Source organism: Pleurodeles waltl, chromosome 5, assembly GCF_031143425.1.
Source record: "Pleurodeles waltl isolate 20211129_DDA chromosome 5, aPleWal1.hap1.20221129, whole genome shotgun sequence".
NCBI classification, from domain to species: Eukaryota; Metazoa; Chordata; class Amphibia; order Caudata; family Salamandridae; genus Pleurodeles; species Pleurodeles waltl.
The window spans coordinates 466,542,742-466,566,547 of NC_090444.1; the positions used below are offsets into that span (position 1 = coordinate 466,542,742).

Here is a 23,806-nt window from a genome sequence, read left to right on the forward strand (position 1 = left end):
ACTGCACTAGCATCCACCGTTATTATAGGCGTGCATTTAGTATCAAATGAAGCCAAAATTCCTGCTGAACATATTTCATTTTTATGCCCTCAAAAGCCTTCTGTTGGTCATCCATCCACTCAAACTACCATTCTTTCCTTAACAATTTCTTCATACTCTGTTTTCTCTGCAAAGTTTTCACAAATTTTGAACAGAATTCAATAAGACATAGAAAAGATCTTAACTGATCTTTATCTGAAGGATGTGGCACCTTCCTTATCGCTTCTAATAAGTCTCGCTTCGGCCTCACTCCAGACAAAGACAATGTGTACCCCAGATACTCCACTTGAACACAAAATGTACATTTTTCTTTCATAAGCGTTAGTCCAGCTTCAATTATCCTATCAAACACCCTTTGGAGAAGTGTGTTATGGTTTTCAATAGTATCTGAAAAAATCAACATGTCATCTTGAAAATATACAACACCCTCGATCCCCTTCAAATTTGGCCAATCATCCTTTGAAATACTCCTGTTGGCGATGCAAATCCAAAAGGCATTCTAGTAAATTGGGACACCCCTCCAGTTGTTATAAATGCTGTAAGTTGTTTAGAATCATCATGTAGCCTTATCTGGTGATATGCACCCCTTAAGTCTAACTTGGAGAAATACTCCCAAGCATTAAAATGAGTACATTGATACTGGGAAGTGGAAAGTTATCCGTTACTATATTCTGAGTCCGTAAGTCCACACAAAATCTGTAGGTACCATCCGATTTCTGTGTGATGACAACTGGAGAAATCCAACTCAACATCTCTAATGGTTCAATAATGCCTTTGTCCTCCATATTCTTAAGCATCCTTCAAACTTCCAGTCTGGCTGCTATTGGAACTCTCCCCACTTTATGTGGAATTGGAGTTGCAGAAGGTTTAAGTCTTATTCTGTGTGCATAACACCTGAGCTCTCCAAAAAAGCTGCACTTGCCCCTTCCAGTACCTGTATTATCGTAATCTCATCCAATACCATGACTTGACTTTGTGACCTGGGATTGATTATCAAATGCAGATCATACTGATATTTACATCCCAGTATCGAAGGTCCACTTTCTGCCACATATACCTTGCCTTATACACATCGGTCTTGAAACTCGATCTTGACTAACATATCACCTATTATTTCTATTTTCTCTCCTTGATAACCTCCCAGATTAATGTCCTTGGGCAGGAACGTACTTCGGGCCAACGCTGCCTAAACAACTCTTTGGGTACAATAGTATATAAAGCTCCAGAATCCATCATCAACTTAATTCTTTGTGTTCCTCAAAGTAAACATAGCTTTTAGTTTGTTGTGCCTCCCTTCCTCCACCAGACTATCCAATATACACAAACTTCTGTCTTCATTCACCACCTCCTTCTCTCAATCATCATCAAATGTTGTAACTTTGGATCTATTATTCTACTTGCAGATGCGTGGGAAGTGTCCTATTCGCCCACTCTTCCTACAATCTTTACCCACAGCAAAACAACTTTTCGACTCTGAGGTATGATAACTACTGCTGCACCTCATGCACGTTTTTTCCATCTTCAAATTAACATTGTTTCCTTTCCTACAAGCACCATTTGTTTGGCTCATAGCATATCCTTTATTGGTGCCTGAACTTTCCTTCTTGTTCTTATCCACATATGACGCATTATCATCAGTTGTTTCTTGCTCCATTTACTTCATACATTGCTCTGACAGTTCAACCACCTTTGCAATTTCAACAGCATCTTGTAGCGAAGGATTTTTAGCAGCCCACAGTCTCTCATCCATCCTCTTATTTTTACACTGAATTATCAGCTGGTCACGTATCATTTCATCCCTCATATTCCCAAAATGATATTTTAATGACAATTCTTGTAGTCTTGTAACAAATTGATCAATAGTTTCTTCACTCCTCTGTGGCTGGGTATACAATTTATACCAACACATCACTACATTCTTATCCTTCAAGAAATGCTTCTCCAAGTGTGCTTTAGCCTCCACGTATTCGTCAGTCTGTGGCTGGCCATCCTCCCCCAACACTGTAGGTAGGTACTTAAATATGTGTTGACCTTCCTTGCCTAACGTACTCAAAAGTAATGCTTTCTTCCTTGCTTGTCGAAACTCTCGTCCATCTAGAGCTTCAATATAATTCTCAAAAATCTCAAACCATTCCTCCCATTCGATTTGTGGAGTACCAGATTGTGCCAAGAATACAGGTGGGAGAATGCCAGTCCCTTCCATAATTAGTCCAATCAACTCGTAATATTGTTTCAAAACTCACTCTTCCTTTCCTTGTATTACTATGTCAAAACAGTACTCAACACACACTTTCATGTTGGTCTTTTCCACTGTTCAAAATTGTCTCTTTTCTTCTTTTTCCTTTCTCTTTCCTTTGTCTGTTTCCTTTTGTTCTTTTTTTTTAATAGTAAGCATCCAATGTCAAAATATCTCATTTAATATTATTATACTTAGTAACAATTTATTGTTCTATTGTTCCATTCACCAGTGTACCACTGGAACAGCATTGCCTCAATACATATTGATGCAAACAATCCCAATCCGCTAAGGTGGCCACCAGCATATCACATTCGGTACTGTTTCTAAAGAAATTGGGGCTTATTTTATCCAAAATGGCCCCCGTGTGTTTTTTCTCTTTTTAGGAAGTCAGGCACATTTACTCCCAGAATCCCCTTACTCCACACAGAAGATCAAGCTCAGGATTTGACTCTCATGCGCTCAGCTCGCACAGGTCAGTGATCCTTATTACAACTGTCGATATATGAGGCCAAGTGGAACTTGCCTGTAGGATGAGTACCCCAATTGAGAGCTGCACTGGTCCGTAGGTTCTTAACACTGACTGCGTCGATGCTTGAGTGGCTAGAGCTCGTTGCCAGTGTTAGGTACAGAAGACACTCCTCGCTGGTCATATGTTAAACAGCCTTGTTCATTATAATTTGTATCAATGCCGTCAGTGCTCCCTCTCAAGCCCCTAGCCAACTGACCGGAGAGAACGCTCACAGCACCTTGGAATGCTGTTCTTGGAATGATTCTATATCACAACACCAAACTTGTGAGATGCTGGCTATAAACTATATCACATTCCCTTTGTAAAAATAGCTTACTGAAAATAGATTTGTAAGAATAAGCTCTCCCTTTTGTCTAAAACAACTGGTGTCTCATTCTACTTCTGGGGACCCAAAAAAAAAAAAAAGGATACGAGTTGGGACACTTACAGAAAATTATTCTATCGAAACAATTTTGTATACCAGAGTGTAAGGAAATGCCTCCTTGGCATGGTTGCCCCCTGACTTTTTGCCTTTGCTGATGCTATGTTTACAATTGAAAGTGTGCTGAGGCCTGCTAACCAGGCCCCAGCACCAGTGTTCTTTCCCTAACCTGTACTTTTGTATCCACAATTGGCAGACCCTGGCATCCAGAATAAGTCCCTTGTAACTGGTACTTCTGGTACCAAGGGCCCTGATGCCAAGGAAGGTCTCTAAGGGCTGCAGCATGTCTTATGCCACCCTGGAGACCTCTCACTCAGCACAGACACACTGCTTGCCAGCTTGTGTGTGCTAGTGAGGACAAAACGAGTAAGTCGACATGGCACTCCCCTCAGGGTGCCATGTCAGCCTCTCACTGCCTATGCAGTATAGGTAAGACACCCCTCTAGCAGGCCTTACAGCCCTAAGGCAGGGTGCACTATACCATAGGTGAGGGTACCAGTGCATGAGCATGGTACCCCTACAGTGTCTAAACAAAACCTTAGACATTGTAAGTGCAGGGTAGCCATAAGAGTATATGGTCTGGGAGTCTGTCAAACACGAACTCCACAGCACCATAATGGCTACACTGAAAACTGGGAAGTTTGGTAGCAAACTTCTCAGCACAATAAATGCACACTGATGCCAGTGTACATTTTATTGCAAACTACACCCCAGAGGGCACCTTAGAGGTGCCCCCCTGAAACTTAACCGACTGTCTGTGTAGGCTGACTAGTTCCAGCAGCCTGCCACACTAGAGACATGTTGCTGGCCCCATGGGGAGAGTGCCTTTGTCACTCTGAGGCCAGTAACAAAGCCTGCACTGGGTGGAGATGCTAACACCTCCCCCAGGCAGGAGCTGTAACACCTGGCGGTGAGCCTCAAAGGCTCACCCCTTTGTCACAGCCCAGCAGGGCACTCCAGCTTAGTGGAGTTGCCCGCCCCCTCCGGCCACGGCCCCCACTTTTGGCGGCAAGGCTGGAGGGAACAAAGAAAGCAACAAGGAGGAGTCACTGGCCAGTCAGGACAGCCCCTAAGGTGTCCTGAGCTGAAGTGACTCTAACTTTTAGAAATCCTCCATCTTGCAGATGGAGGATTCCCCCAATAGGGTTAGGATTGTGACCCCCTCCCCTTGGGAGGAGGCACAAAGAGGGTGTACCCACCCTCAGGGCTAGTAGCCATTGGCTACTAACCCCCCAGACCTAAACACGCCCTTAAATTTAGTATTTAAGGGCTACCCTGAACCCTAGAAAATTAGATTCCTGCAACTACAAGAAGAAGGACTGCCTAGCTGAAAACCCCTGCAGAGGAAGACCAGAAGACGACAACTGCCTTGGCTCCAGAAACTCACCGGCCTGTCTCCTGCCTTCCAAAGATCCTGCTCCAGCGACGCCTTCCAAAGGGACCAGCGACCTCGACATCCTCTGAGGACTGCCCCTGCTTCGAAAAGACAAGAAACTCCCGAGGACAGCGGACCTGCTCCAAGAAAGGCTGCAACTTTGTTTCCAGCAGCCTTGAAAGAACCCTGCAAGCTCCCCGCAAGAAGCGTGAGACTTGCAACACTGCACCCGGCGACCCCGACTCGGCTGGTGGAGATCCAACACCTCAGGAGGGACCCCAGGACTACTCTGATACTGTGAGTACCAAAACCTGTCCCCCCTGAGCCCCCACAGCGCCGCCTGCAGAGGGAATCCCGAGGCTTCCCCTGACCGCGACTCTTTGAATCCAAAGTCCCGACGCCTGGGAGAGACCCTGCACCCGCAGCCCCCAGGACCTGAAGGACCGGACTTTCACTGGAGAAGTGACCCCCAGGAGTCCCTCTCCCTTGCCCAAGTGGAGGTTTCCCCGAGGAATCCCCCCCTTGCCTGCCTGCAGCGCTGAAGAGATCCCGAGATCTCTCATAGACTAACATTGCGAACCCGACGCCTGTTTCTACACTGCACCCGGCCGCCCCCGCGCTGCTGAGGGTGAAATTTCTGTGTGGACTTGTGTCCCCCCCGGTGCCCTACAAAACCCCCCTGGTCTGCCCTCCGAAGACGCGGGTACTTACCTGCAAGCAGACCGGAACCGGGGCACCCCCTTCTCTCCATTCTAGCCTATGTGTTTTGGGCACCACTTTGAACTCTGCACCCGACCGGCCCTGAGCTGCTGGTGTGGTGACTTTGGGGTTGCTCTGAACCCCCAACGGTGGACTACCTTGGACCAAGAACTGAACCCTGTAAGTGTCCTACTTACCTGGTAAAACTAACCAAAACTTACCTCCCCTAGGAACTGTGAAAATTGCACTGTGTCCACTTTTAAAACAGCTATTTGTCAATAACTTGAAAAGTATACATGCAATTTTTATGATTTAAAGTTCCTAAAGTACTTACCTGCAATACCTTTCAAATGAGATATTACATGTAGAATTTGAACCTGTGGTTCTTAAACTAAACTAAGAAAAGATATTTTTCTATACAAAAACCTATTGGCTGGATTTGTCTCTGAGTGTGTGTACCTCATTTATTGTCTATGTGTATGTACAACAAATGCTTAACACTACTCCTTGGATAAGCCTACTGCTCGACCACACTACCACAAAATAGAGCATTAGTATTATCTATTTTTACCACTATTTTACCTCTAAGGGGAACCCTTGGACTCTGTGCATGCTATTCCTTACTTTGAAATAGCACATACAGAGCCAACTTCCTACACAGAGCTTCTTCACATTTTAATGAATCAATTCAAGCATCAACACTAGAAGAGGCGGGTGCAATTATCACCCAATAGTGGATGAGCTTGATCAACTCCTCATTCTCTCAAGGAGAGTGTCCAGAATGTCTTAAAGCAGACCAACTCTGGTCCTTGATTTAAAAAATAAAAAAAGTAGATCACAAGGACTTAGGCAACTTCCAACCAGTAGCTAATCTCCTTTTCCAATGCATTGTAAATGGTTATTCTCTTATCTAGAAAACTATGCAATAATCTTTCTACTTCTGCCAAGTCTAGGACAGGGACTTCCTCAAGGTTCAATCCTCTCCACAACTCTCCAAATGTATTAGTTGACCCCCTCACCAAGGTAATGAAAGAATCACATTGCATCTTTATGCAGATAACTGCACCTGAAAGCAGCAGTTTCAGAAGACACTGCAACAGTAGGTCGAACATCCGGTTCAGGATGATTTTTCACCACTTAAAACTATACAAATTCTTACTAATCTGTGCTCCTAAGAAATCAGTCCTAGTCAATCTGTTGCCTATACTCGCTTGTTATACTTATTACAAACCTACAATCATTGAATAAACAAAAATGCTTGGTTTCACTACTGACATAAATCTGAACAAGTACACATTTCTGCAATAACAAAGATCGCTGATGTATGAAGCACACTAGAAATGCAGGGGGCTACATACATGCAGGGAGGGAACCCAGAATAGAAGTACTCTACCCCCTGAGTCTTAAGGAGTGTGTGACGTGAGGGGACAAGTCATGATTAAAGACACAGATTGACTACTGTTTTCCCTATGTAAGTCTACGGCACTGGAGTGCAGGTAGAAAGGCCTGTAGTCCATCACTACTTGTTAGGTTTGGCATGAACATGCCATGGGAACAATAATCATTAATGTTAAAAAAAGGATTACTTTGAATATAGGTCAATACTCTAGCATTTAACAGATATTCATAACATGAAGAGTACTTTTCGGGGGACTCTTGACAAGTCTGCTGCATAGCAGAACATACCATGCAAGTCATAATGACAAAATAAGGCAAAGAATGGCTCAGAACATCTAAATGTTACAGCAAACAGCTGGAAAGGAGATGGAGCACAAGCAAGGACACCACTGACAGGGCAGCTTTCAAGAAGTTCCTCAACTTCTATCACTGCCTGCTGAGGACAACAAAGACAGCCCTAGCTGCACGCATCAAAGCCAGCAACAGTAATGGACGTTTCAACATCACCAAGGAGCTCTCCAACCAAGCTGCCAGCGAAAACAATATCACACCCTCACAGGAGCTGTCCAACAACCTCGCCAACTTCTTCAATGACAACCATATACAGAAACTTCAAACCCCAAACTACATGCATGGACTCCATTGACCGACTTCCTCGCAAACTATAGACTGACCACCTGGAACCAGCTCTATACCCAGGACACCAGCTCCATCATAAAATCCATCCACTCTGAAGCTCCCACAGATCCATGTCCGCACCACATCTTCAACCTCAGAAGCCAAAGAATAGGCCAAGAACTCACCACCCTGCTCAACACCTTAATCACCACTGCAGCATTTCCAGATGCCAAAAAACATGCTCAAGTTAGACCACTACTCAAAAAAACCCTCAGCCGACCCCAGCAAACTCAAAAACTACAGATAGAAGACAACAATGTGTGGCATCTCTCTCATCACAGAAAAATATTTGTAAACCACTGTCAAAAAGAACACAATCAAAATTTAATTTAAGTTGGATTTGTCATGTTAGACAGATATTTAACCGTAGTGATACAAATGTGGCCTAATTGTGTAATTACAACCAAATCAAATCAAACAAACTTATTCCTTGCTATGTGCTTGCATTTGTAACCCTGAAGAAGTCGTTCGGGAATTCGAAGAAGTTTTCCCTTGATGAAACACGTGTTGGCTGAAATGTTGTCATCAGGCTGCAGTGATTACACCAAAATTTTATTGCAGCACTACGGAAGGATTTTCAGTTGATTGTACTCTACCAAGACAACCCTGATCTCAGCCACAGATGACATTCAAACCCTCGACGACCAAGAAGACTCAACAGCCCCGTCTTTGACACTGCATCCCACCATACACTGATCGAAAGACTCCACATCAGATTTCAAGGGGACACACTGAGATGGATCACATTCTTCGTTACCGGAAGAACACAGAAGGTCCACCTACCACCTTTCACCTCCTCACCCAAGGACTTTGTGTGTGGTGTCCTCCAGGGCTCAACCCTCAGCCCTATGCTCTTCAATGTATACATGACTCCACTAGCAAACATTGAGAAATCCTATGGTCTCAACATAATATCCTATGCAGATGACACCCAACTCATGCGCTCCTTCACTGATGACCATGCCAACACCAGGACCAACTTCCACAGATGTATGACAAATGTTGTCGACTGAAAAACAACTGCCTGAAGCTGAACATGGACATGAGGGAAGTACTAATCTTCGGTAACAGCAGCAAACCCTTGGACGATTCCTGGTGGCCCTCAGACCCGCACCCATACCCACTGGGCACGCTAGAAACCTTCAAAATCATCACTGATAAAAAGCTCACCATGAAATCACAGATCGACATGGTCTTCTCAGCCTGCTTCTTCACTCTATGCATACTACGGAAGATCTTCACATGGCTTCCCTGCACACGAGACACACTGACATGACACTCCTTCATCACCAGCCAACTGGACTACACTCTATGTAGAAATCACTGCAAACCTCCTACAGAGATGGCAAACCATAAAGAATGCCGCAGCCAGACCCATCCTCGTACTACCCGACGATACCCACATCACACCCCTCCTCAGGCAAACTCCTCTGGCTCCTTGTATGGAACAGAGGTGAATCCAAGCTGCTGACCCACGCACACAAGTCTCTACAAAACTAAGGACCCCACCTACATCAACCACCATTAGAACTTCCACCAACCGACGAGAAGACTATGTTCCGCCTCCCTATCACTGGCCCATATTCCACACATCCACGGAAGCAGAAGTGGAGGACGCTCCTTCTCCTCCATCGCTGCAAAGACCTGGAACTGCCTGCCCATGCAGCTCGGTGCCACCATCACACTTCCGGAACTCCAAAGGGCCCTCAAGACCAGGCTTTTCAAATGAGCCGTCCCGGATCGGCAAGCGCCTGGATACCCTATTAGGTGATCAGCAGTGCTATATAAATCCTGTTTGATTGATTGATAGTTGCTCTGCCAGGTACATTCAGAATAGAGACTCCGCTGGACAATCGAGTCAGTCAGAGGAATAGCTAATCTAGCCCTAGCTGCAGAAAAACCAGAACAGCAGACACCTCATCAAAAGCCACACCAGGTCTCCCAGTTTTCATACCGCAGACAATAGAGAATTTTCTTTTTTTCTCAAAACGTGTACAAAGGAGAACGTTTTATAATGGTATTTTAAAAGGTCAAGCCAGGATATTATGAAAGACACCACTAATCAAAACTGTTGTCTCTGAAGGATAACAAGCCCATCTTTTATCACAGTTTGACACAATCAAATACTGCACATCAATTCAGGGAAACATCAAACAAGTTACTTACCTTTGGTAACACCTTATCTAGTAGAGACATATTCTAGTTGCAGATTCCTTACCTTCAATTTCCCCCAGGTGTCTGTCTGGATCCAGAGATTTTTCTCGAGCAGTACCCCTGCGTGCCATTAGTTGGCTTCATGTCCATCATGGGGTCGTGCGCGCCGGATAGGACGTTGCAGTACCTATATAGGCACCACCCCGGCACACTGACGTGTTTCTTTTAATGAACTACAAACCAGAAGCGTGGAGCCATGAAGGACACTGGCCACTGGTACGTCAGAACTAGGGCCCTGAAAGGGAAGTCCCTGCCCTTATAAATCAGTTCGCAGACCGAGGAGGATGGGTGGGCAGTTAAGTAATCTGCAACTAGGATATGTCCCTACCAGATAAGGTGTTACCAAAGGTAAATAAGTTGTTCATCTCATAAAGACTTCTAGTTGCAAATTCCATACTTTGGAATACAAACCCAAGCAATACCATCACCAGAGGATGGTCAGCGCACCCAGAACATACTAGGAAGTCCTGAAGGACCAAATGGGCAAAGTTCCCGCCCCAGCAGACCTGACTGTCCTGGCAGTAGTGTTTGGTACACGTGTGCAGGGATGCCCACGTTGCTGCCTGACAGATGTCTAGGATTGGAACTCCACATGCTAACACAGTGGTTGCAGCTGTCACTCTGGCAGAATGAGTATGCAAACCCTCCGGGGGTTGCTTTTTAGCCAATGCATAGCATATTTGAATACAGATGATAATTCATCTAGAGATGGCACGCTTCTACACTGCCCGACCTTTCGTCACACCTTCATACCCAACAAAGAGTTGATCATCCACCTGGAATTCTTCTGTATGATCAAGGTAGAACACCACTGCTCTTTTTGGGTCCAGGCGGTGGAGCCTCTCCGCTTCCAAAGGAAGGCTGAGGGGGTGCGTAAAAAGTAGGCAAGGTGATGGATTGGCCTACATGAAAGGGCGTGACCACTTTCAGTAAAAAGGAAGCCCTGGTGCAAAGCACCACCTTGTCAGCATAGATGGAAAGGTAGGGTGGCTTAGATGACAGTGCATTCAGCTCACTCACCCTGAAGGCAGAAGTGATGGCCACAAGAAAGGCTGTTTTTAATGCCAGAAGCCTGGTTGGACGGTTATGAAGCAGCTCAAAAGGAGAACATATTAGGAAAGTAAGAATCAGCTTCAAATCCCATTGGGGCATTATGAATGGCGAAGGTGGAAACATACAGGTAAGAACCTACAGGAATCTACTAACAATAGGAGATTTAAACAAGAAGGGTTGGTCAGGTAATCTCAGAAAAGCAGAGATAGTAGGCAAATAACCTTTGAAGGTGCCCAAAGCAGAGCCCTGCTGGGCCAATGGAAGTATAAAAACAGGGCCTCAGCGAGAGGGGCAGAAAAGGGCTTAACAGACTGGTCTGTGACCATGCCGCAAATTTGTTCCATCGACAGGTGTATACTGTTTTGGTAGAGGAACGCCTGGCTGCCAAGATAATGCTACAGACTTTGGGTGTCAACTGCAGCCGATCAATCTCCACGCAAGGAGGCGGAGATTGGACAGTTTCGGGTGGAGAACCGTCCTCTGCTGCGGACACAAAAACATCCTCCCAAAGGGGCAGTCAGATTGGAGGATCGATGGCCATGATCAACAGCTTGGGATATCAGACTCTTCATACCCAGTCCGGAGCCACATGGATTACTTGAGCCCAGTCTTTCTTGATCGTCTTGAGAACTCTGGGCAGAAGTGGTATGGGGGCAAAGGCATACAGGAGGCCTGAACTCCACTCGAGACTAAAAGCGTTGCAGAGCCTTGGAAACTCCATTGAGCAAAACAGCTGGCATTGCACATTCTCTACAGAGGCGAACAGATCCAACCAAGGCTCTCCCTACTGCTGAAAGAGACCTTGCTCCACCTCAAGATGGAGATGCCATTTGTGAACGACGAGGCACTGTCGGCTAAGTTCATCCGCTCGGGCGTTCAAAGAGCCTGCCAGCTGTTGAACTACCAGGGAAATGCCCTGATGTTCTAGCTATGTCCAGAGGCACAAAGCCTCCTGACAAAGAGTGCACGACTCCACCCCACCCTGCTTGTTGCAGTACTGCATGGTGGTGGTATAGTCCGTGAACACCTGCATTAGCTTCCCTATGAGAGAGAAAATTAATGCTTTCAATGCCAGCATGATCTGAGCTCCAAAAGACTGATGTGGAGCTTGGACTCCGCCTGAACGCAGATGCCTCTGAACTACGCCTCTCCCATGTGGCTGCCCCATCCCAGGAGTGATGCGTCTGTCACTACTGTCAGATATGGTTGGGTATGGGAGAGAATTCTCCCTCTGACCCAATCCCGGTCCAATAGCCACCATGGCAGATCTTGCGCAGTTCCCTTCGAGATCTGGACCATGTCAGAGAGATTCCCCTGATGCTGCGTCCACTGGAACTTCAGGTCCCACTGCAAATCCTGCATATGCCACCTGCCATGTGTCACCAGCAGGATGCAGGAGGCCATGAGGCCCAGAAGCCTCAGAGTCCTTCTCACTTGAAATCCATGAGACTGAAACAGCAGTATAATAGCCTGAATATCCTGGACTCATCGCTCGAGAGGATAGGCCTGAAACTGCATTGAGCCCAGAACAGTCCGATGAAGTAGAGCGTCTGAAAGGGAGTCAGGTGTGACTATGACAAGTTTATAGTGAACCCAGGCGAATGCAGGAGGTTCGCCATAGTCTGGAGGTAGGAGACGAAAGCCTGGGGCGAGCCCGCCTTCAACAGCCAGTTATGGAGGTAGGGGAAGACTGAAACACCTGATCTGCGCAGTTGAGCTGTGACCACTGCCATCACTTTGGCGAACACCCAAGGAGCACTGGTAAGGCCAAAGGGGAGTACGGTAAACTAAAAATGCTCGTGGCCTACAGTGAATTGCAAGTAACATCTGTGGGCAGACAGGACGGGAATATGGAAATAGGCGTCCTACAAGTCCAACGCTACCATCCAGTCTCCTGGGACCAGTGCAGGTATGAGCCAGAGTGAGCATTTTGAACTTCTCCTTCTTGAGGAAGAGATTGAGGGACCAGAGGCCTAGGATAGGACAGAGGACCTGGTCCTTTTTGGGCACCAGAAAGTAGCAGTAACAACAACCACAACCTACTTTTGGCACAGGAAACCTCTCTATGGCTCCCTTGGCCAAAAGAGCCGTAACCTCCTCGGAGAGAACTGCCAACTGATTCTCCGTCATCCGATCGTAAGATGGTGGCATGGATACCGGGGTAGTTTTGAAGGTGAAGGAGTAGCCCCTGCAGACTATTTGCAAAACCCACCTGTCTGTCATGTGATTGTGAATCCTGCCTCCGACTGGTCCCTGATGGGAAGCAGAAGACTAGGAAGGTTTGGAGACTGCAGCGTGGATGGGTTGGACTGGTTAGACTGCTGGCTCCCTGATCCACGAAGACGTTGGATCCCATATACCAGCCATGCAGAGGCAGGACAGCATGTGGCATGGTGGCTGGAGGGAAACAGACGTGGTGGGACGCCCCTTCTATCGCCACGAAAGGGGCAAAAAGTAGACTGAGGGTGGCAAGGGGCAGCTGCGTTTCCCAAGGACCTGGCCATAGGCCGGGATTCCTTAAAGCGGAGTCCGCTTTGTCTCCAAAGAGACGCGTGCCATCCATAAGAGTGGATTGGACATCCCCCGAAAAGACAGGCGTCCTCAACCAAGCATGGCGCTATAAGGCCACCGTTGATGCAACTGATCTACCAAGTGAGTAGGTCATATCCAGCCCACATCTTATTGTGAACTTAGCTGTCTCTCTCACATCAGCAACAGCTTGGGAGAGAATGGCCCAGTCCTCCTCCGGGACGTGTGCCACCATCTGCACAACCATGTCCCATAAGGTATGGGTGTAATGGCCCAAAAGGCATGCAGTGTTCACTGACCACAATGCCAGGCTGAAGGAAGAAAACATCTTCCCAAGCTGACCCAGTCTCGAATTCCCTATCCAGGAGTGCGGAAGGGATTGCACCTGGGGACGTGGAGGCTTGAATAACAAAGCTCTCAGAGGTCGGGTGTTGCGTCAGGAACACTAGGTCAATGGAAGCTGGTCTATGGCGGTAGACTTGTATTTATGGTTCATTAATGAAAAGCCTTCATTATTGGGGTGAGCACTGTAAATAAATGTTTTATGGTCACACTGCACTACTGACAGTGGTCCCGTAAAAAAAAACCTGTACATGCATGTTTGAAAAGTTTAACACTATGAGGCCAAGTATAATGCTCTCTGGATGCAAAACTGTGTGAGCAAGAGTGATGAGCCTCTGTTTTCAAAATAAAATATTCCGAAAAAAATGCAAGTAGGAAAACAAAACGATTTGCTACTGTGAAATTCTAGGTGCTATTTCTTTGAAGCGTAATTTAGGAAAATGTGTTGATGCATGCTAGTATTTTCACAAAATACTCCTAATGGAAAATAAGTGTAACCAATTTCAACAAGATTATGGGAAGCATGAAAATAAACAAGCACTGGCAAAGCCAACAATCCAACATTTTTTGTGTGTCTTTTGGTTTTGTCAATGCGTGTTTTGTTTTGACATGGGTTTTGTAACCCTTTATTGTTGTGGAAGTTGCCAAGCCCTCACCATTGTAACAAACATTGGCAAAATGCAAAAAAAGGTTTTTGGGTCTCAAAAAGCACACATTGCCACCAGTGGCGTAAGAAAGGCCCCGCAGCCCCCCTTCAGGGGGCCCACTCACCACAACCCCCTCAGTGAGGGAGTCTGGTGGGCGGGGGGTCCCGCCATGTTCCTTGCAGGGCGGCCACCTCCAGTTTTGATACGCTACTGATTGCCACAGTAGTTCCTGGCACTGAACAAAACTACTTTGTGTGCCAGTATTCTCCTTGTGGAAAAGCAGAATGCGATCCCTCACAGTAAAGCCAGCCGATAGAGGGGGAAATGGAAGTTTAATAAAAACAAAATGTCTTTGCTAACACCATACTTAATTAGGGACCCAATTCTTAGAGAAAGTCACAAAGGTGCACCCATGGTATATGTCTTTGAATTAGTGATTTCCTGAGTTCACAAGAACTTACAAAAGTAAATCAGGAAATTGTACTCCTACAAATATTTGTGAAATGTATTTTAGCACAAGCAAATATGCATGTGTATATTTGCTCATGTGAAAATCTATTGAGCATTTACAAGTTCACTTTCACTCCAACCGCTTTTTTCCCCAAACCTGGATGAAGTTTTACTTCTCCATTGTCAGGAGTAAATTTCCAACCTTTCTCATTATGGGAAAAGATTAAAGAAGAGCTGGTCAAAATCATTAAAACATGCAAGTTAGTAGGTTTGTAGAGTCAATGGCATTCCAGCCCTGGAACGATTGCTTACTGCTTCCTCCAGCCCCAACATGTAGATCTGCGGAAAGGTGGCAAAATGATGAAATTGCTATTGTAGGGATTGACATTGCAAGTATTCAAGCCTTACTATAGTAGTAGCCCTTGCATAATCAGAGAGGCTATTATAAGAGCTCTTACATAATGAGATTGCTGCCATAATTTGTCACCGCACTACATGGCACCAAAGGAAAAAGTAGATTTTTACAGGACAAGTAGATTTAAAAAATCAACCTGTCCCATGGACAAGTAGCTATTTTGTTTAATTCCACACCCTTGCAGACTGTCCCGAGGACTTGGAGTGGGATGATGAACAATGAGGGGCTCCCCGACCGTTCTCAGGACCTTCCTCTCGACTGAGACGGGAAGTGACTTAGATCCAAGCACCAGGCCACAAGTAGCTTTAGGGACTGCTCCCTCAAAGCTTTCGGGTTCATGGCCCAGCACTCAGAGCATGACTTTGGGTCGTAGTCGCACGAGGTGCAGATCCGTCATGGACATCATTCGGACACAGGAGTTGCAGGGCTTGAACCCGGTCTTCTGTGCAGACATCTCGATGCACCAGGAGTGAAACACTCAAAAATATTTCACAAAACATTGGTAAAGAGCAGTCAAAAAGTGACTCGGGGTAGCTCTTCTTCAGATCTGCACTTGGCTGGTGATTAAAGAAAAGAGTTGATGTGGCACCTATAAAGGTCCTGCGACGTCATATCTGGCACGCACAACGACAACAGACTCTGTGCCGACCGACGCCACCTAACAGCGAGCAGCGGTACTGCTCAAGAAAAATCTCTGGGTCCAAACAAACGCCTGGGGGAAATTCTAAGATAAGGAATCTGCAACTAGAAGTCTCTATCAGATAGAACCAATTTTCCATCTAAAAATAAAAGCAAATAGGTTTCTCTTAGACAGTAAGATCTCTCCCTGGACTACTAATACTATGTTGATCACCAAAGACATTTCACACCTCTCAACAAAACACCTGGCAGCAATCAATCCACAGCTAAGCAGGCCAGTTTTTACCAAGAAACTGAGTGGACAACAGGAGATAAGGCAGTGTAAATTCACAACTCCTTTTCATGTTCTGTCAGAAGGCGCAGAATCCACCCTGTTATATAAGCCTGGAAGGTAGGTGGCTATTGTGGTGGAGATATTCCCATTTGCACTCAATACTATCAAGAGTAGCCACAATAATAAATTAATCACTGAGTGATGAGCAGAAATGCAATACTTTAACTTCCCATAAATCTCTCCAAACAAAAAAAAACTGACACCAATAAAAGTTTATCACAAATTTGAAATAATAATTTAGGTTCAGTTTGTGCTTGTATAGCAGCCAGAGCTACATGTTTGGGAAAACATTATGCCATCAAGCCATGGTTGGAGAAAGAAAATGCATTTTGAAAAGAGCGTATCAGGCACCCTAATTCATCAAGCCTCTATCCCTAGCAGAGATCATAAATCCAGTGGGTTAAACAAAAAATAAAACATACTCGATAGGCAGACAATTCTTAGCCAGCCATAAGTTTATCTATACAGTTGTTTTTATCAATTGTGTCTATGTCAACAATGCCTTTTGAAAATACTTTTGTCAATACTTAGACATGATTCATTTTCATTATTGAGCACTTTTTCTTTTAGTAGAGCCACAGTTATCCTCTGCTCTGCAGACATTCAACAATGAGGGTGGGGAAAATACCCTGTACCTTTACAATCCCTTTGTCAAGTGCTCCTGGAAGTGCACCTAGCTTTGGAACATTTTGATGAATCACCTGTACCTATTAACATCCCATAGTACACAAATCAGCAGGAACAATACATACAATATTTGATGCCAGGCCAGCTTACACTGACCTGAAGCCCAGGACTTGGGAGGTGGCGCAGACTTCTCAGAATTGTGGTGCTGTAGTGCCAAAGGTGTTTCTTTGGGGTGCAGCCGGTATAAAATCAGACTTGTGTCTGAGGAAAGGGCACAAGAAAGGTACAAGCAACATTAGAAGAAGCTGGGATGGGTGGGAAAGTGGCATGACTGAGGAAGAGGCAGTGTGCTGAGGGCTAGACAGAGGGATGTTGTGGTAGATCTTGAGGAGGGTGGAGCTGATGAAGAGGGGGGATTAAGCAGATTTAGAGAGGCAGAATCCACCACTGGGGGATGAGAGATGTCACTGAGGGATTTATGAATGGCAGCAGTAAATGGAATGCACAGATGAAATAAGATAATTATATTACTTTTTGCAAAGATACTGAGTAGTGAGATTATTGAATTGTGATGTGAAGATTAATGTACTCCAAAATATTTTGCCCAAAATAGTCAAAACACCGTTTCCAGCAAAATGTGGCAAGTTATAAAATATTGTGAGGTACAACTCTTCATGAACTGAGTAGCACAAATGAATAGCAGGAATAATTTTTTATCACTCACAATCCATCCACTCTTAACAAAGGCACAATAGCTATTTGCAAATGTACAACCAACTTTGCCATGCTTTCCCTTGACAGTTTATGGTCCATTCCTTAAAGGCTATCTCGTAACACATTTTCCCCACTTAAATAAAAATACAATATATTAAACATAACATTTTGTAATAAAATACAGAAACAACATAGTATATGCAACTAAAAATAGTTATTTCTTACCTGTAGAAAAGACTCTTTGTTGGTTACATTTGAAGCTGTAAGCCTGCCATTTGACAATAATTCAACATCAAAGGACTCAGGAGAACAGCTAGCATTTGGTTCACCAATAACATCCTCGTTCAGTTCATCGGAGTTTCTTTGGTTTCGTTTCTGTAAACTAGTCCATTTGTTGTTCTGGAACCTTGGGGTTAGGCTATCGCTTTTTCTGCGATACTGCTGCAGTGCCAGCAAACCAGGAGAAGTGCTTGGAGTCCTTGGACTGTCTCCGTTAAGACTTCCAGACCAACTGAAACAACTTCTTGGTGTTCCAAATGGAGAGACTGAATTTTTTATTTCACCGTTTTTCTCCTTGGACAACTGAGAACAACAACGTTCCTGCACGGGTGATGCAGAATCACAAATTCCCTCAGTTAGCGGTGGTGAATCATACTTTTTCTCCTTTGGTGATTGAAAGTTAGATTCCTCCTCATTGGAAGAAAATAATTGAAGAGTTTCCTCTTCAGATGATTGGACATCACACAACTCCTTAGGTGACTGAGGACACTGTGAAACAGGAGTCTCTTCTGCTAAATTTAAGAGATCTTTGGCTGGGCTTTCACTTTTTATAACATCCCTGCTGTTTAATGTCACATGAGTAGGTGTACTGACCTTATTCCCAACAGGACTGTCCGAAACTGCAACAGAATTACAAAAAAACCTAGCAAAACAAGAACAAATATTCATTATGATACAATAACATTCATAAACATAATTTAAAAATACAAATTTATGTAAATAGATTCTGTAATCTACATTCTCATCAGACTATCACTGCAGTCGAAAACTTATTTGTAACTAGATGGTCTAGTCACAGAAAAATCATAAGAATATATAAAGTTTAGCTGCAAGAGATAGTTATCTGACAAGAGCTCTAAAATCAAAGGTGAGTAAAATGTTGCACTTTGGGATCAGTTGTGGGTTCATCACCATTTTAACTCCCCCCCAAACCGATGGACACACCTCTGCAAGAAAACCTCAGACCATGTTCCAGACACTACACCAACATGGCCAGTGTATTTTGTTTTTAGGTTTTTGTACAGTGAATGTGCAGAGTATAACTTTTGTGCTTATAGGGTTAAACTAATGTTCAATTACTAAACAGTCCAGAATTAAAATGTTTTCTGAAGTGTTCAGATCATGCAGCGGCAAAGCAGGCCCTAGTCATCACTGCCCATCACCGTGCTTGACAGATGATGAGTTTTTTGTTGATATGCAGTTTCAGTTTTACCAATATGTTGTGCATTACAGCCAAACAACTCTACTTTGATCTCTTTTGTCCCGAGGACTGTGGTTCATTCAAATGGAAACCTACGTAATGCATCAATGTTCTTTATGGAGAGAAGGGAGTTTCTTATTGATGTTCTTCTACGAACTATACACTTACTAAGTTTTTTCCTATTGGTGGAATAACGAACTCTCACGTTTACTGTACTGAGAGAGGAGAGTAGACCTCGTGATGTAGGCTCTTTGTGATTTCTAGAAGGACCATACAGTCTGATTTTGGGGGTGTTGATGGGGTGCCGATTTCGGGGTTGATTGGCAACTGTCTTTCTCATGCAAGCATGCAGGGAGAGCCAAGCATTTTAAATTCTGACTATTATATACTGTGTTTCCTAGGACTAGCATAACATGAGATGATTTGGGGATTATATCAATGAAAATAAATCAAATATGCACACACTAAAGGGAAGAAAAACTGCATACTCAGAAATAATTGAACAGTGCAGTTGATTTGTTAAGGTATCATATTTATTAACAGATAGTTTTTAAAACGAAAGTTATGCTTTTTCTATTGAATTGTTAAACATGTGTAAGGTGAAATGGACAGTAAACTGGGCTGCACTTGACACGAACAGATAAAGTCATAGAAATTTACAGTGCAATAGCATATCGAAAAGCTGAAATGCATGGTTTAAAATATTGCTGTTGTAACAAACGAATGAAACACCGTGTAATTATTGTATGTTAATATTTGTTTTCTTCACAATATAATTAGTAAAGGAAAACAATAATTCTATTAGTTTGGTGGACCATTTTTTTAAATTAAACATCTCAGTTGAACCCAGTAGTTTCTCTGGCAAATGCAAAAAAGCACGCCTATGAGAGAAGAGGTTGTTTTAGTTTTCAATTTGCATAATTTTATGTCTATGAAATATTTGTTAGACCTGACAGCCTTAAGGTGGTCTTTCCCCAACTTTTTTGCCTGCCTCCCTCCATTTTTCTGACCTTGTTTTTCTGGTTTTAGGACTTTGTACACTTTTCCACAACTGACCAATGCTAAAGTTTTTGTGCTTTCAGCCCTAAATATGGTGGTATTGGCTAATACCTAACTGGCATATTTAATTTACTTATAAGTCCATAGTAAAGTGCACTGCCTGTACCTATGGCCTGTAAATTAAAGGCTACTAGTGGGCCTGCAGCACTCATTGTGCCACCCACATAAGTAGTCCCTTACCCATGTCTCAGGCCTGCCATTGCAGGGCCTGTGTGTGCCGATGATTGTCACTTCGACTAGGCATTTAACACCTCTTGCCAAGCCTTAAACTCCCCTTTTATTACATATAAATCACCCTACGGTAGGTACTAGGTAGCCCATAGGGCAGGGTGCTATGTAAGTAAAAGTCAGGAAATGTTCTTGTCAGTTTTACCTGTCCTTGAAGTGAAAAACTACCAAAGTCATTTTTCACTACTGTGAGGCATACTCTTCATTGGTCGAGTCACAGAAAAATCATGAGTAGTGAGTAAGTTTGGCTGCGAGAGATAGTTATCTGACAAGAGCTCTCACATCAAAGGTGAGTAAAATGTTGCACTTTGGGATCAGTTGTGGGTTCACCACCATTTTAACTTCCACAAACTGATGGACACACATCTGCAAGAAAACTTTAGACCATGTTCCAGACACTACACCAACAAGGCTGGTGTATTATGTTATTAGGTTTTTGAACAGTGAGTGTGCAGAATATAACTCTTATGCTTACAGGGTTAAACCAATGTTCAACTACTAAACAGTCCAGTATTAAAATGTTTTCTAAAATGTTTAGATCCTGCAGCTGAAAAGCAGGCCCTAATCATCACTGCCCATCACCATGCTTAACAGGTGGTGTCAAGCATGGTGACAAGCATGGTTAAAATACTTTTAAGCTGTAATTCTTGATTAGAAAAGAGTAGCTGTGTCATGTTTACTATCTTTGCAATGGTACTGATAAATCCTCTTTATTGGTAAAGTCAGATAACATTACTATTTTAGAAATGCCATTTTTAGAAAGTAGGCATGTCTCTGCTCTTCCTCCTCTGTGTGCCTTACAGCCTGTCTCCGATACACATCTGGGCAAGGTGACAGTTACACTTTGTGTATTCCCTCCAGAAAGCAACAATTACAGGAAGGCATGTTGTGGCTGAGTACCCACCTACATACATCTGCATTCGGATTGTCCTTCCTGGGCAGGCAGAAAGGAAGGGGAACATACTTACACTTCAAAGGGTGGTGGCCTGACCCCACACAAAGGACTGATTTACAACCCTCCCCCCAGGGAGCTTGGCAGACAGCACTGGGTTGAGAGGGATACTGGTGCACTTCAGAGTCATTCTTTGAAGCTTCCCCCACTTGAAAGGCATATTTGGGTACAAGTACCGGGTCTCTGAGCCCACCAAATAAGACACTTCTGGACCTACAACTGGACTCTGTCACAAGAACTGCTGTGTTGCAACAAGGACTGTTACTCTGCTGGTCTGCTTTTCTTATGTACTGCCCTGCTGTCCTCTGACTCTGCTGAGGGAGAGCTAAACTCTGACTTGCACCACAAGTGATCTCCAAGGGCTTGTTGGCTTGCCTCCCATTGCTTGAGACTCCTTGCCTGCTTGCCCCTGTGTCTGGTTTCTTGGAAGTGGACCCAGAGACTTGCAACATGGAAAATCGATGCATCGCCTGTCTGCTTGTAGCAGAACCGTTGCATCAACCTGGTTGCAGGATAAAAAAAATAATCTCATGGCTTGCGTAACTGCCACATTGCTGTGAGATCCCAATGCATCAAAACCGTGATACGCTGGTGCAGCAGTCTACGGAGATCAATGCACCACTCAACTGCGTGGGAAAACCTGGCACATTGCACTTCAGAACCAACGCATCTCGGTTCCAGCACTTCTTTTCAGAACCGACGCATCGCCATCACTGCGTGGGCCAGATTGAATTGCCATCCTTGCGAGGTCCGCATCGAAGTATCTCACAATACACCTCGCTGCTGCAACCAGAAAAGATACTTTGTTTCCTGAGGCCTGCGTCGGTCCTGTAGCCAGCCTGCACTCCATTATGGACAGCCCAATCTCTGACTTTGCCGCGGTCCAGCGTGACCTAAAGTAAATCCTAAGATCGCTACTGGATTCTAAGTGCCATTTCGCATTTTTTACTTTGAAAGTCAATATCTTGACTTCTACACATGAAAAAAATCATAATCTATTTTTCTGAGTGTGGAGTCTTTTGTGGGTTTTTCTCTGTGTTACTGTATGAGTTATTGCAAAAATACTTTACATATTGCCTTCTAAGTTAACCCTGCCTGCTCTGTGCCAAGTTACCGGAGGGTGAGCACAGGATTTTTTAGGTTGTGTTGTGACTTACCCTGACTAGGACTGTTGTCCCTACTTGAAGAGGGTGCATACCTTTGCCAACTAGACCCCATGTCTAACATTATAGAAGACATATATTGCAACTACAGGAAACTGTCTTTAGAAAATATCACTTTTTAAAATCATTTGAGATTAGAGACTGTCAAGAGTGCTTTAATTTTCATAAGAACACTAAAAGTGGTTTTGGAAAGATGCCCCTCAGATTAACTGGTGCATTATTAAACAACCCAAAAACAAGGAGAATGTATTAAGTGAACTCTTACATTTGTTTTAGTAGGAAGTGCGAGAGCAGTCAATCATTTTTGCATGCTTATGAAGGGGCTACTTAGACATTTATGCCACGGCAATAGGCAACTTAGGTCCAGATATGTTGAACTTTATATGAGACAATACGTGTCTGGTATTGTTCAATCTGTTGTGTTTTGCCTGAATCTTTTCTTTTAATCTCTAAAGTACTAATAAAGAAAAAATATATAATTTACAAAATACACTTTTAACAGTTTAGTAAACCAGAGACCAGATTTATGAATTAAGAATTCTGTCAAAAATCAAAAAACTGTGTGTACAAGTGTTTTAATAATAGTCGTTTCCTGCTATTTGAACCTAGGGCCAGAACACTAACAGCAGACGGGATGTTTGATCCTGGGGAAAATACTGAATATATGGAACATTTGGGGGCTTCAAACTACTGATTCTCATCTCTTAACCTACAAAGATTCCTAAATACCATGCCTCTTCACTCAAGACAGATCTGGGCTCAAAAGGATTTCATTTTGAGCAGTGCATAATACATTGCTGAAGGCTCTTGAACCTAATTTGGTTCTCTGCTGTTTTATTTTTTTCTATTGCCTTCCCTTTTTGCAATCTTTCTTCCTCGTTTCTTTTCCCCTGCTTTTTCGTAGAATCTTCTTTCATTTTATTTCAATCACTGTTCTCCGTTTAATTGGTCTAATGGTAACACGCTACTCTGATCACAATGACTGTGCAGTCAAGCTAACCAGGTGGTTAACTGCAAATCCGGAGAAGTTTCATACAGCTCCTCACTTTTACTCTTCTATCAACACCTACGTCAGACCACTAAATTGTGCCATGCACAGGAATGGTAACTAAGGTGCATGGTCATTATTCAACTAAGGATATTCCCATCACCTGTTACTTATAATACACAGGAGAGAAGGTGAAACATCTGACGTGGAGTAAATAGCTCCGGGACTCTAGGATAGTAGCGGTGGGGTTGAAAGCAGAGGAGCACACAACGCTTACTCTGTTTTCCAGCACAGGCCTGACACCAAAATCACAAACTCCAGTCCACAAGCTGGGAATATTTTTGGATCACATGGAACTACTTAAAAAAAAATAAAGATTCAGAAATGACAGGCCAGTCACATTTTCCCTTGGATACAGACCAGCAAGAAACAATTTACTGCTAGCATTAGCTTTCTTTTGGCTACACTATTGTTAAAGGAGGCATGTAAGTAAGGCTTGCCCCTGAAACTAATTTAGCTGTCACAGATTCCAATTCAGGAATTCAACTTCTTGCGAGACTGAAACGGTCAGTCAAACCCTTTAAACCCTGTGCT

The 23,806-nt window shown here is 43.9% G+C and overlaps 1 protein-coding gene across 1 annotated transcript in view; it reads right to left on the bottom strand.

The window, feature by feature from the left end:
• Nucleotides 1-23,806, bottom strand: part of EXO1 (exonuclease 1) — a 210,435-nt gene that overhangs the window by 48,305 nt on the left and 138,324 nt on the right. Inside the window, exon 11 of the mRNA XM_069234279.1 lies at nucleotides 17,568-18,264. Coding sequence (XP_069090380.1) covers nucleotides 17,568-18,264 — 697 coding nt within the window. The remainder of the gene's footprint in view (nucleotides 1-17,567; nucleotides 18,265-23,806) is intronic.